This window comes from Rosa chinensis, chromosome 5 (genome assembly GCF_002994745.2).
Source record: "Rosa chinensis cultivar Old Blush chromosome 5, RchiOBHm-V2, whole genome shotgun sequence".
Classification (NCBI taxonomy): Eukaryota; Viridiplantae; Streptophyta; class Magnoliopsida; order Rosales; family Rosaceae; genus Rosa; species Rosa chinensis.
In genome coordinates, this window is record NC_037092.1 from 24,162,282 (window position 1) to 24,176,927 (window position 14,646).

The 14,646-nt window shown below is 38.4% G+C and overlaps 2 protein-coding genes across 2 annotated transcripts; both read right to left on the bottom strand.

The window, feature by feature from the left end:
• Positions 1-754: 754 nt before the first annotated feature.
• LOC112201594 (ubiquitin domain-containing protein 1) lies at positions 755-4,707 on the bottom strand. The gene is made up of 4 exons (XM_024342500.2): positions 4,364-4,707; positions 3,204-3,326; positions 1,598-1,717; positions 755-1,206 (listed from the first exon to the last, which is right to left on the bottom strand). The coding sequence occupies exons 1-4, from the start codon at positions 4,398-4,400 to the stop codon at positions 1,142-1,144; spliced, it is 345 nt and encodes a 114-aa protein (XP_024198268.1). The 5' UTR covers positions 4,401-4,707; the 3' UTR covers positions 755-1,141.
• Positions 4,708-7,590: 2,883 nt separating this feature from the next.
• Positions 7,591-8,736, bottom strand: LOC112203494 (F-box/kelch-repeat protein At3g23880). The gene has a single exon (XM_024344460.1). It carries the CDS (start codon positions 8,734-8,736, stop codon positions 7,591-7,593), a length of 1,146 nt encoding a protein of 381 aa, XP_024200228.1.
• Between the last annotated feature and the right edge of the window lie 5,910 nt (positions 8,737-14,646).

Genomic DNA, 14,646 nt, shown 5'->3' on the forward strand with positions numbered 1-14,646 from the left:
AAAAGTTTCTAGAATGGAGGAGACAGAAGGAAATAAAGACCTATGGGCCAACTGAGCTTCATAAATACTTGGGAGTTAACCATACAGCCTATATGACCAATGAAGAGTTTCAGAATTTTGATGTTTTAGCTTGGTGGAAAGACAATGCACTGTCATTTCCTGTGCTTTCAAAAATGGCATGTGATCTACTAACGGTTGCGGTGTCTGCAATAGCACCGGAGTTTGTGTTCAGTAGTACTTCAGGTAACCAGGTCCTGGACTATAAGAGGAGCATGGAACCTTCAGAAATGTTGGACTGCCTTTTCTGCATGAAGGATTGGGAAGATGCACGACTTCGAGCTCAGAACTGGACGGATGATGACATGGTCAAGTACTATGCAGATTCAGAGCAGTGTTGATTAATGGATGACGGATTGGGAAGATACATGAGACTGAGCTCAGAACTGGACCAATGATGATATGGTCAGACAAGTTTGCAGATTCAGATAGAAGCATTGATAAGCATCAGCCAATTTTAATTTATAAGATATGAGCAATGTGTTAATGTGTTATGCCAAAGCAATATCCTCGGATTGATGCAATGAAGAAGCAGAGACATGAAAGTTAATGGCCACCGATCAGCTTTCTGAAGATCACAAAGTAATCAAGATCTCTATTTTGTTCTCATAAACATGGTATTTTACTACTTGCCTGTACCTCTCTTTTCTATATAGTCATTCTAGGGGCTATTTGTAATAGTAACTAGTTGTACCAATTTGAAGCAGTAAAAGAAGCAGACATGGTATTGTACCACTATCTTGCCTGTACTTCTCTTCTCTATATAGTAACTCTACAAGCTCTTTATTGATTACAAGTTTGGCCACTTTCAAGCAGTAAAAGAAACAAACTTCGAATAGAAAGACCATAAGACAGTGACATAACCTTCTTTTTAGTAGTAGGAGAGTAGGAATCAGTGAGATGGTGATAAACCCAAACTGTTGCAATCATGTCCAGCTAACCAAAGAAACTTACAGCAAACTAAGAAGACCAAAGTGAATGGCATAAGTTATCAACTCTGTTAACGATATGGAAGAGAATGAGTATAATGTACATGATTTACATTCAATCTTGTGAACAAATTTTTCCATATCATCAGCTTACGTCAACTCTCTCGAATCAAGTTGGTTGGCTCACTCAAAACATACTTGGGTAGTTCGTATTTTGCACCTGAAAGAAGTACACCCAGAGGAATTTAAATAAGAAGGAACAAAAATAGGGCAAAGTGACCATTATATAATGCACACTCACAATTTGAATAAGTTTTCTCCAACACTCGCAATGCGCACACATACCAAAATGCCACATTAAACCCTGTAAAGGCATAGGACTTGGGCTAGAGTATTTCTAAATCTAACACTCATGAGATACCTCACACCCAAACTGACAACAAAAAAAAATACACACCCAAAGTGTAGACATCACAAAGTACTGATACTATGAACCCTTCAGCATCACTAAATCCTAGCAGCTCTGAACATTGCGGCTTTGATATAAGAAAAGAGGAATATCATACATGGCATAGGCGGAATTCTGAACAAAATATATAATTTTAAAGTACCTCTTTCATCATAGCAAATTGTCAAATCAGCACTCTGAACAATGACCCCAGCACTGTCAACAATAGCTTGTGCTAGACTTAGATCTGCCTCAGCAGCAGCTCGAAGAGCATCCCAAATCTCTGTTGACAAGGATAAGTAAAATTTATATCTCAGACATGTGAAGAATATAACTTTAAAAAGTAGCTTAATAGCAATGAAAAGTCAACCCAGAGCTTGACCACGAGAATACTTTTCTACTGCTTGTAGGGCTAAGTACCATTAGTTACTTAGACAAGAACCATAATCCCTTTTCTTTTTATAAGATTTAGCAAATTTCTTTTCAATCATTGTACCCCATATAATTTGTATTGCTAAATAATACCAATAAGCCATTATGACTTTCCCCTGGAACCAAAACACTTTTGACCTTCCAATAACTTTGTAGCACACAATCTGAACCATGAGCACTATGGTGGTGCAGCCAATAGCTGCCATTGCATTCACATAATGTGATCATCTTTATTCCCTACCATTGGGTCTCTTATATTCCTACCTCTCATTTGCATTCATTTAACAGTTATCCTCATTGTCTTGACCTCATCCACTAACAGATCCTCATTTCAGCTACCATATTAAAAACACTCTGAAGGAGACAAACAAACAGCATCTATGTGACTAGGTAAGCACATAGAACCTCCAACCTGAAGTTCAAATTTTACTACTTCCACCCAGGTCATATTATCATTTCATTACTGGTTTTTCAATCTATCCACTTAATCAACTGATTCGTGTGTATGTATGTACTTTTAAGCCTACATTACATGTAATAGAACCATCCAATATGATTTTCCTTTCTTTTCCTCTGGTTCCTAAATCCATCTTTCTTCATCATTACTATCTTAACCCCCACATCTCATACTCATCCCTCAAAACAGCAAATACTTCTAGAACCAACAAATGATAATCCCAATAATTGCAAGGGCAAGGAAAGAAGAAATAGAATTGTCAGGATTCAAGTTTTATGTTCAAACCCAATCATCAGACACAACTTAAATTCATATATTAAAATAATCGGAATGAAAACTCAGAGTGCTCCAACTTATTATGTGGATACAGTAGTTGAACTCAAACAACTAAGAGGAAACTTTCCCAAACCAAAACTCATTTTTGATAATCTGAGGTGACCAGAAAACTAGAAAATCACTTCAGAATTAGTCTGTTTGAGTCAATCTTCATCTGAGAAGAGCGTATGTTGCCCTTCTTATAAGGTATCTGTACTGTACAGTCAAGCTCAGCAATCGGAAGTAACATGTTTCAGAAATGGTTATCAGAATTAACCTATATGTGGTTTATGATGAAAATAAGAATTCCGCATTGCAAAGATCTCTGCTTTCCATTGACCGGAATTCAATATATAAACCTATCTGTTATACTTTGCTCAGTTGCCGACCTTGGTTTTCTTATGATTTCACGAATATGGAAGTTATACAGCCAGACTTTACAAACTTAAACAAAGTAAAACATAAAAAACGCTGACTATTTAATTATATACCATGTCTAAATTTCAAAGGAAAATCTCTGTCATTATTATTTTATCAACTTCTATATACTCATAGGAAATATTACCTTTCCTGCCACCATAGTGAGGAGCCGTGTCCCAAAACTCTTCACGCAGCTGCAAGAGCTGAGTCTTTGTTATTGGCTGGGGATGCTTCCAAGGTTTTGGCTTCCGAATCTTTTTCAAAGCTCCTGTTTTATATGAAAGTTGTAGTTATTACTCTAAAATAACCAGTGCCTTTCAACAACCTTTTCAGGGAAAAATAACTAAGGTTTACTTATCAAAAGAAAAATATTGTGAAAACAAATATTTCATCAAACTGTACCGGATGAAATTACTTCTTTCCTTTCATATTTCAACTTGCATTATCTGGTGAATAACAACTACAAAAGCCCATCCAAAACTAAACCCGATGCAATGCAGTGAACTAGGCTAGAAAGGTAAGTCATAATTTCGAGAATTACATGCAATGCCTGCCGACTACACAGTTTAATAGTACCTTAACCTTTCCAGCAGTCACAAGGGCTACTCTCATTTAGTACTCTTTCACAATACAGTATCTTCCACAATAAACATAAAATTTTATCTGTGCGTCTCATTTCGTAACTTCCTGCTATCAACTATCACAATAGCAAGCACACTTCACACTCTCAATGATTAACTTCATAAACTCATCTTATGCTTTCCAATATCTATCACACAAATGTTCCAACACACGGGCTGGAAATTAATACCAATCGGCATTGATTTTAAGATCACAAAGAAAACAACACTAAAGAACTGTCTGAATCAAACAGTGCCCACTACCATATTCATCAAAAGCTCTAAGCCTGGCCTCAAAATACCCAGGCTGATGATTAGAAACACATTTAGGCCTAAATCCATACGTAATCCTCAAATTCCACTACAGTTTCCTTCAATTTCAAAGCAATGCCACTCCCTCATCCTTTCGAAAACCCTCAAGGCGATAAAAATTTCCCATCTTTTCCCTAAAATCGAAACAATCACCAAAGCAGAAACCGATTCCGCAAAGCACACATCTAAACCTAGCAAAGAACACAGCAGGTTGACTCATCCGAGCTCAGTCAAGCTCAATTTTTTTTTTTCCTGCAAATTTTCCTCATACGATTCCATTTCCAATTCCTACGCGGCCAAAACGCAACCAAAAGCACTGAAACTGAAACGAAAATAAAAAACGGAGAGAGCAAAAATTGCAGAGTGAACTGACCGTCTTCTTTGCTCTGCGACGATCCGGCGCAGCCCATTTTCTACCGACGACCCGAATTGAGACCTCCGAGTGGAGTCAAAGAAGCAGGTTCAGCCTCGTGAAGACGCAAAGTCAAAAGGACCCGACCCGACCGAGCTCCGGTGAGAGTCGCTCGTTGCGGGTATCGCGGTGGAGAGAGAGAGAGAGAGAGAGAGAGAGAGAGAGAGAGAGTTGTAATAGTAAAAGTAGGAGGGTTTTGTTTATTAGATTGCTTTACAGATTTTTGTAATCATTGCTCTATTATATCTTAATTAAGTACACAAATCCTCCTTCTGCTTTTTTTTGTTTTTTTTTTTTTTTTCTATTTTGTTTTTTGGGTGTCTGAGAGAGAGAGAGAGAGAGAGAGAGAAGGGGGGGAAGAGAGCGATAGTGCATTGAGAGTGGTGGGCTGGGTGTCACGTTCTGCATCGATCTTTTGGAGGTAGAGGGGAGGGGTCATTATTTTTCATCTACTTTATGAAGTGGACGTGGATGGCAACCCACTAAAAAGTTTTGACTAAAATATCGGATATTATGGAACTTCTAAAGGTTTAAGAATCTCAAAAAATGAGTGGAAATATCTATACAATTTAGATATTTACATAATTTCTTCGTCTGGTGAATCATTAATTTTTGTTAATTTAAAAGATTTGCGGTGCGTGGTTCAGTGGATGCACTGCGTCATCTACAGAATCGTTTAAGATATAAAATCTCCACATTTTGATTCAAATATTGGGTTTGTTTAGTATTTATTGAATTATAAAGGTGGTTAATGGAGGGGCTTCAATGCTATGTTTGCTTTTCGAGTTCTCAGCAAATTAGTCTTTGGATTTAGGAAGTGTAAAGAAGTGAGAAAAAAAATGTGGCATGATTAAGAGTACTTAATTAAGATATAATAGAGCAATGATTACAAAAATCTGTAAAGCAATCTAATAAACAAAACCCTCCTACTTTTACTATTACAACTCTCTCTCTCTCTCTCTCTCTCTCTCTATATACACACACACACACACACACACATGGAGCCGTTCGAGAGCGGAAGTCTGCAACCCAGAAAAAGTGGGTACGTCGCTCCTCCGGCCTCGATCGAGCGGCGACGGCACGACACTGCTTGCCGGAGGGACGCTGGGAGTCGTGCAGAGGGGTCTGCAGTCAGGTGAAGTCGCCGACGACTGTTCTGCGGTGCTGCACAGAACCTGCAACTGCAGGTGAGGTGGCTGCCCAGAAACCGGCAAGCCCGACCTCCTCCGACCTCGAACGCCGCCCAGAAGAGGTCTGGGACACCTCCGGCCAGCCCCGCGCCGCTGCCGCTGCCTGGAAGCCACCTGCTTCCGCTCCTGATCGGGCCTCTATATATATATATATATATATATCTGTGTGTGTGTGTGTCAGATGTCCATCTACCCTCTGAATGGTCTCTCACTAGTGAAAATCAACCCATCAACATACAACATAATTTATCTGATCTAAACTGTATTCAACAATATAATGATGGCACAGTAAGAATTAATTTTCATAATCCTAGACTAAGTCAAAATCTTATATATATATATATATATATATATATATATATAGATCCTATCAAGAGGGGAGCTCTGCTTTAAAATTAACGTGTGAAGTTCAAGTTTTTTGTCACTTTTCGGTCGCATATCCACATCTCGACCGTTTAGTTTTTAGGTACTAGTGTATAGATCATCTCTGCAAATTTTCAGCCAAAATGATGATCGTTAAGGTATTAATAACTGTCTTAAAGCTAGTACGGTGCAGGTTGACAGATGCAATCCATCCATTGGTTTAAGTGAGTTAGATACCTTAACGATCATCATATTGGCTTAAAATTTACATAAATAATCTATACACTAGTACCTAAAAACTGAACGGTCGAGATGTAGATATGCGAGCGAAAAGTGACCAAAAACTCGAATTTCACACGTTAATTTCAAAGTGGAGCTCCGCTCTAGATAAGATCAGTTTATCTATATATATAGAGCGAGGCCTCGCTCTGAAATTTCATAGTGAGGTTAGGGTTTAGGGTCACTTTTCGATTGCATATCCACATCTCAACCGTTCAGTTTTTAGGTACTAATGTATAGATCATCTCTACAAATTTTCGGCCAATTTGATGATATTTAAGGTATCTAACTCACTTAAACCAATGGACGAACTAAATCTGTCCACCCTGAACCGTACTAGTTTTAAGGCAGTTATCAATATTTTAACGACCATCAATTTGGCTAAAATTTTACAGAGATAATCTAGACATTAGTACCTAAAAACTGAACGGTTGAGATGTAGATATGAGACCGAAAAGTGATCCTAAACTCCAACCTCGCACGTTAATTTCAAAGTGAGGCCTCGCTCTGGATAGAATATGTGTGTGTGTGTGTGTGTGATTCTATCCACATTCAGTGGCTACAAAAAATCTGACCCAATTCAAAGGTCGCATATGATCCATTATGTGATCTCTTCTTACCTGATAGAACCATTTATCCTTTAGGTCTGTATTCATGGATGAATATGTAAAAAAATTAGTGGATCGAAAAGGGTGAGGCTATTAGCACCATATCATGAACATAGTTTGAGCAACAATTTTATGGCTCCCTGTAAGTTTTCAGTTTGGCTTTTAGCTATTTTCTTTAAGAATCTGACGAAAAAACAAAGCATATACTATTGGAAATGCTCCTACACTCCACTAATTTAGTTGGAACGTAATAGACTTCTAAAAGTCCAATAGTTCTTTAGCTAAGAGTACTTTGTTTAATCAAACAGAAAGAAGGAAAAAAAAAACTCGAGACTTTTATTTAAGCTGTTTTTTTTTTTATTTGATTGAAGCTTTAGCAAATAACAAAGAAATACAATTAGCCTACCACAGAAATTATTCTCGAAATTGAGAACCGAAGGCGGCTAGCTACTTAAGTTTTGCTTCTTAATTGGAAGATATTTTGTAACTTGTACATAGGTTTAGACTTATCAAATTGAAGACTCGATGTAGGATTCTCTGCAGTTCCCCACTTCTTTTTTTCCCAGTTTCTGTAAGAAAGAAAATTGAGAAAATTAAGAAGATACACAAGCAAAGGCAAATTAAGAATCAACACAAATTCGGGGACCAATTAATAAATCATATCCAAAAGAAACATAAATTTGAAAAGCAGTATTCTTAGGCTTAAGCCAAACATCAAACCAAATACCTTTGTTCTGTGATATCTTGCCTACATACTCATCACTACTCTTGTCGTTCTTTCTACATTGATATTATTGAGACGGCTAATTTCTTTGGCTTCACGATTACTATAAGCATTGGGTGATACTAAGCTCTCAACATAAACATCACCATGAGGACATGAATTGCAATAAGTTGTTTGATGCAGATACCTAACTGAATTTTTTTTTGCGTTGTAAGTAGCCAGTTTTCCATCTCTATTGAACAAAATTTTCCCATTTTCTGAAAACCATGCCACCGGTCTTGGGTGTATACCGACAACCACGTATGGGATTTTGAACGATATAGTCCAAGACTCTCGCACCCCATATTCCTTCATCACCCAAAAATCATAACTTTGAGAACCAGCACCGTTGTGAACATTTAAGCATAAGCACCCTGTGCTTGAGGCCCCAATTCCAATATCCTCAACTGGAGTCCCATAAAAATCAGGTTGCGGCACTTCCATGTATGTCTCAGTAGTTAAATCAAGAGAGATGATTACCCACGAATTCAACCCTTTCCTCGCCATCCAATGTAGAGCTCCATTGACATGAGTAGCAGAACTATCAACCATCATATAACTAGTTTCAAGAGGGAAATCCTGAATCCTTCTCCAAGAATTTGTTCTTAATGTGTACATCATAGAATTACGACTAGAGTCTTGGTAATTATCAATAGGTTTTTTAAGACGATCCACTGTTAGCACCTTGTAGTCGTCACTATTGTAGTCATAACCAAATCCGCACCAAGAAAAATAACTATTGTCTACTACTCCACATGGTAATATTTTGGAGTCTCTTGTACTTGGATTCCAGAGGAAGATCCGGTTCTCACGACAAGCTTCTATGCATACCAAACCATTACAATAACCCATGATACGGAAAGGACTGAGTGCATGCCATTCAATCCGGAACTTGATGGTTTCCTGGACTAGTTTGGAATCATGTAGAGAGTAAAACGTTAAGACATCACTACTCAGCTGGATTACTTTTTTGGGAGTACTAGTATTGCTGGATAGATGTTGTTTGACGAATTGACTAGTTGAGATTAAGGAGCACCATGACTTGCACACAACTCGAAATTTCAACAAGGATTTCACAGGAAGTTTTGCAAGTATTTCAGTGATTACCTCGAATGGAATGTGAGGCGCCATTGATAATCCTTCTGTTGGCTTTTCATCAAAACGTGCTTGTTTCGAACAATCCATGCTGCATCTACGTATATGCAAGGCAAGAGTTTTCCTGCGTCCCGGCCAAAACCCTAATCTTAGGAATTTACAAGGGTTTTTGTCTATTTATCCTAATTTTAGGAATTTTTTTCCCACTTATCCTATTAAGTTTTTAATTCCTTTTTACCCATGAAAACTCTAACAAGGTCTTCCCTAATACCCAATTATTTTTTATATACTATTTTAGCCTCACCCTTTTGTTACATAGAGAGAGAGAGAGAGAGAAGATGGAAGAGAGAGAAACCATAGGAGAATTCGCTTGAGTCCAGGCACTGATCGCTGGAATCCGGCCACCGACCGCCGGATTCAGGTTACCGACCGCCACCCACCGGACTTCTCTAAAAATCTCGCCGGAGGTTCCCAAAGAGGTCGTTGGAGATCTCATAGGGGAAAGATTTATTGCCCTCCAATAGACCTATATTGCCCCCCAATAGAGGGGCAATAAACCTGTATTACCCCCAATAGACGTCTATTGCCCCCAATAGAATTTTCAGTCATTGGAATGAGAACTAATCTCCCTAAATTTAGACAAATAAAACTTTGATTAAAGAAAAAAAAAAAACAAGGAGATTACATCAATTCAAAACGTCTATTACCCCCCAATAGACATCTATTGGGAGCAATAAAGCATTTTTTTTCCTTCTTTTTTTCTTTTGTTCCGAACCTTCTGTTGCAAAATAGAAGTAGCACCATTTTGATTTGCAACACAAAAGTAGCACTATTCTCCACCCAAATTAAAAATAAATAAATAAATAAATTTTTTTTTTCCAGATGTTGTAATCAGACCCCGTATTAACTCGACCACAACTCCCAGATCAACGATGCCTGATTCACGCCGGCGACAACCCACACACTGACAGCCACCGACTAGGCCTTACCTTGCCCAGCGAGCTCATCCTACCTGAACTGATTGCTGACAACCCGAATCGAGTCGGACTACTAGACTCTAACATCGACGAGCAGTATTCCTCCACCGGCAACCTAATCCGAGCCGAACTACCAAACTCTGAGATTGACGAGCAGTATTCCTCCTCCATCGAGACGTATTCATCAACGAGGGTCCTTGAATTTCCAGATCATCTCCGAAACGTCGGACTTGACCGACCTTTCGAGACCCGAACCGAGGCTCTTCATTTGCCGGAGCGAGTCACGAATCTGGTCGAAAGCGTCGTCGAAGTTGCTAAAGCAGTCGTGGAGGGAGGCCGCGGCGCGGTGGGGGAGGGGGAGAGAGAGAGAGAGAGAGAGAGAGAGAGAGAGAGAGAGAGAGAGAGAGAGAGAGAGAGAGAGAGAGAGAGAGAGAGAGAGAGAGAGAGAGAGAGAGAGAGAGAGAGCCGGAGCGAGTCACGAATCTGGTCGAAAGCGTCGTCAAAGTTGCTAAAGCAGTCGTGGAGGGAGGCGGAGGCGCGGTGGGGGAGGGAGAGAGAGAGAGAGAGAGAGGTAGGTAGGTTGTAATCAATTAATTAATTACGTCAAGGGCAAAACTATCATTTTACTTTAAACATGATAAGTGAGAATAAAAATTTGTTGTTGGGATAAGTGTAATAACTATGGCCAATTTGGGTGCTTTGGGTCAAGGACCCAATTTATAATCTCTGTTTTTCCAAAAGAAAGTTGGCTAAACCTGAAATTAATTCTAATCATGTCTGGTCAGCCCACTGATGACCCCTAAATTTTTCATAATTAATAGTGACAACATAAGAATTGACAAGTTTTGCCAATGGCTCGATGAGTTGTGGTGTGTACTGATACTGTGGCTACATGTTTTGATGATATCAAATTTCAACACATTTTTATAGAAGCTAACTTTGTTGCTAGTTCATTGGCAAATTAGATGGGTCATAATCTTGATGCAAGTCTTGTTTGGATATGGGACCTTCCTCACTCCACAGTTGTTGCTATTCTGTTAGAGGGGAACAAACTATGGTTGCTCTAGAGGCTCCACTATTTAGTGTCATTTAATTGTTTCATAGTTCTTTTCTTAAAAAAATAAATAAATAAATAAAAGAACCTCATAAAAGGCATATATGATTTATTTATTTATTTATTTTTTAATATGAGAGCCCATCACTAGGGCATTCCAATCCCTTTTATTGTATATAAGCAACATTACAAACCGGGGGGACGTCAAAGAGAAAATCCTGGATAAACCGAGTGCCTCTTCTAACCATACACACTCCTTTTTATTACTCCTAACATATCTTGCAAGCCTGTGTGTAACACCATTTACTTCATGAAATACATGTCAAACATGGACACTCGGAAACTCGCCGACATAGGCCCTGATATCATCAATTAATCCCACCAACACAGAGCTAGCGTCATTATCATTAGTCCCTGACACTACCCTTGCATTGTCACATTTAATCTCCAAATTAGTCCACCCATTTTGAAAGGCAAAAGACAAATCTTTTATAAGATCATATGCAGCAATAGCGTTTCAAATACCAATAGGCTTGCTATGGTTAATTAGGAGAAAAATGAGGATGTGGCAACCGTGAATAGTCTAAAGACTGAGTATGGGTTCTACTTGCCCAACTAATTCGAGAGGCAATTTTTGCCTACACAATTACTCAACCAATGGTGGTGGATCCCACTCTTGGTGACAATATAAAGATTTGACAAGTTTTGTCAATGGCTCGATGAGTTGTGGTGTACTGACACTGTGTCTACATGTTTTGATAATATTAAATTTCAACACTTTTTTAGAGAAGCTAACTTTGCTGCTAATTTATTGGCAAAGATGAGTCATAATCTCGATGCAAGTCTTGTTTGGATATGGGACCTGCCTCACCCCACAGCTATTGCTATTCTGTTTGACATGATCAAACTATGGTTTGCCCTGGAGGCTCCTCTATTTAGTGTCTTAAATTTTTCATAATTAATAGTGACAACATAAGAATTGACTAGTTTTGCCAATGGCTCGATGAGTTGTGGTGTGTACTGATACTGTGGCTACATTTTTTGATGATATCAAATTTCAACACATTTTTATAGAAGCTAACTTTGTTGCTAGTTCATTGGCAAATTAGATGGGTCATAATCTTGATGCAAGTCTTGTTTAGATATGGGACCTTCCTCACTCCACAGTTGTTGCTATTCTGTTTGAGAGGAACAAACTATGGTTGCTCTAGAGGCTCCACTATTTAGTGTCATTTAATTGTTTCATAGTTCTTTTCTTAAAAATAATAATAATAATAAATAAATAAAATAAAAGAACCTCATAAAAGGCATATATGATTTATTTATTTATTTATTTTTTAATATGAGAGCCCATCACTGGGGCATTCCAATCCCTTTTATTGTATATAAGCAACATTACAAACTGGGGGGACGTCAAAGAGAAAATCCTGGATAAACTGAGTGCCTCTTCTAACCATACACACTCTTTTCTATTACTCCTAACATATCGTGCAAGCCTGTGTGTAACACCATTTACTTCATGAAATACATGTCAAACATGGACACTCGGAAACTCACCGACATAGGCCCTGATATCATCAATTAATCCCACCAACACAGAGCTAGCGTCATTATCATTAGTCCCTGACACTACCCCTGCATTGTCACATTCAATCTCGAAATTAGTCCACCCATTTTGAAAGGCAAAAGACAAATCTTTTATAAGAGCATATGTAGCAATAGGCGTTTCAAATACCAATAGGCTTGCTATGGTTAATTAGGAGAAAAATGAGGATGCGACAACCGTGAATAGTCTAAAGAATGAGCATGGGTTCTACTTGCCCAACCAATTCGAGAGGCAATTTTTGCCTATACAATTACTCAACCAATGGTAGTGGATCCCACTCTTGGTGACAATATAAAGATTTGACAAGTTTTGTCAATGGCTCGATGAGTTGTGGTGTACTGACACTGTGTCTACATGTTTTGATAATATTAAATTTCAACACATTTTCAAAGAAGCTAACTTTGCTACTAATTTATTGGCAAAGATGAGTCATAATCTTGATGCAAGTCTTGTTTGGATATGGGACCTGCCTCACCCCACAGTTTAGGGGTCATCATGGGCCGGGTTAGGGCCGGCCCTACCCTAAATTTTAGGGCTTAGGGTCGGGCCGGGCCGGGCCAAGTCAAAGTCAACAAAATTTAGGGTCGGGCCGGGGCTTAAATATGCTAACCCTTACCCGCCCGAAAAGCCCGATCCGTTAGGGCCGAAAGGGCCGGGTCGGGCCGGCCCTCAAATAGGGCCAAATAGGGCCGAAATGGGCCAAAAAGGGCCTTATTTTGTTTAACAAAAAAAAAAACATTATTTTTTTCTTCTCAAAATATGGCTTAATGGTATATATTGGTGATAAAAGACTCATTGTTTTTTATTGAACATATTTTATATTCATATAATACTTGTAACTTATAACATTTATTAATATTACTTAAGGTGGTTATATTCAATTAACTATCTGTATAAATCTCCCAATATTAATTGTTGTGTAACAAAGAAAATAGAAATTAAAGAAAACAAAACTTATGAAATCAATTACAAAGAAAGAGATAAATTGCATATTATAGAAAAAAGAGAAACGTAATTAAAAAATAGAAAAACTAAAAAAAAATTATGGCTTATTCGGCGTGCCAAAAATTTCGAAATGGAAATTGATCAATCTGACAATGCTCATGGAGGGTAACAAGCCTAATACACTAGTTATACTACATTACAAGGCATATAAGGATTATGTGCGATCCAAAAATTTTGAAATGAAAATCGACCAATCTGAAAATTCTCATATGTTTATACAACATTGATAGGTATTGTGTAAAAAAATTAGGCCGATCTGCCGTGAATAAGGCGTCCAACGTAGCAGTCAACGCTTTGCACAAGCAAACTTCCCTAAGGGGAGCGGCACCATGCGCGGACAAACGTTGCGGAATTTTGACATCCATAAGTAGACCCTCTACCCATGAGAGTGTGGGAGCTGAAAGATCGAAAAAAGTGAATTGCCAAGGACCGGTTAAGAGCATATTTGTTTTATGTTCTATTTAGGGTATTGAGTTGACCAGGTAGATCGAGGTCCAACCGAAGGCGGAAATTGCTGAAATTTCTACCACAAATATATATTCATATGAAAACAACATCCAGCGGTTCATTTTAAAAAATTCCATTTCGTCCCCCATTTTGCTCATGGAGGGTAACAAGCCTAATAAACTAGTTATACTACATTACAAGGCATATAAGGATTATGTGCGATCCAAAAATTTTGAAATGAAAATTGACCAATCTGAAAATTCTCATATGTTTATACAACATTGATAGGTATTGTGTAAAAAAATTAGGCCGATCTGCCGTGAATAAGGCGTCCAACGTAGCGGTCAACGCTTTGCACAAGCAAACTTCCCTAAGGGGAGCGGCACCATGCGCGGACAAACGTTGCGGAATTTTGACATCCGTAAGTAGACTCCCTACCCATGAGAGTGTGGGAGCTGAAAGATCGAAAAAAGTGAATTGCTAAGGACCGGTTAAGAGCATATTTGTTTTATGTTCTATTTAGAGTATTAAGTTGACCGGGTAGATCGAGGTCCAACCGAAGGCGGAAATTGCTGAAATTTCTACCAATAACATATATTCATATGAAAACAACATCCAGCGGTTCATTTTAAAAAATTCCATTTCGTCCCCCATTTTGCTCATGGAGGGTAACAAGCCTAATAAACTAGTTATACTACATTACAAGGCATATAAGGATTATGTGCGATCCAAAAATTTTGAAATGAAAATCGACCAATCTGAAAAATTCTCATATGTTTATACAACATTGATAGGTATTGTGTAAAAAAATTAGGCCGATCTGCCGTGAATAAGGCGTCCAACGTAGCGGTCAATGC

Bases quoted from the DNA above. Each gene is read 5' to 3' on its own strand.
- LOC112201594 (XM_024342500.2), bottom strand. From the start codon at position 4,400: ATGGGCTGCGCCGGATCGTCGCAGAGCAAAGAAGACG. The intron at 3,327-4,363 runs GTCAGTTCACTC...CATATAAAACAG, and splicing joins GTCGCAGAGCAAAGAAGACG to GAGCTTTGAAAAAGATTCGG. The intron at 1,207-1,597 runs GTACTTTAAAAT...TACTTCTTTCAG, and splicing joins AATTTGCTATGATGAAAGAG to GTGCAAAATACGAACTACCC.
- LOC112203494 (XM_024344460.1), bottom strand. From the start codon at position 8,736: ATGGCGCCTCACATTCCATTCGAGGTAATCACTGAAATACTTGCAAAA.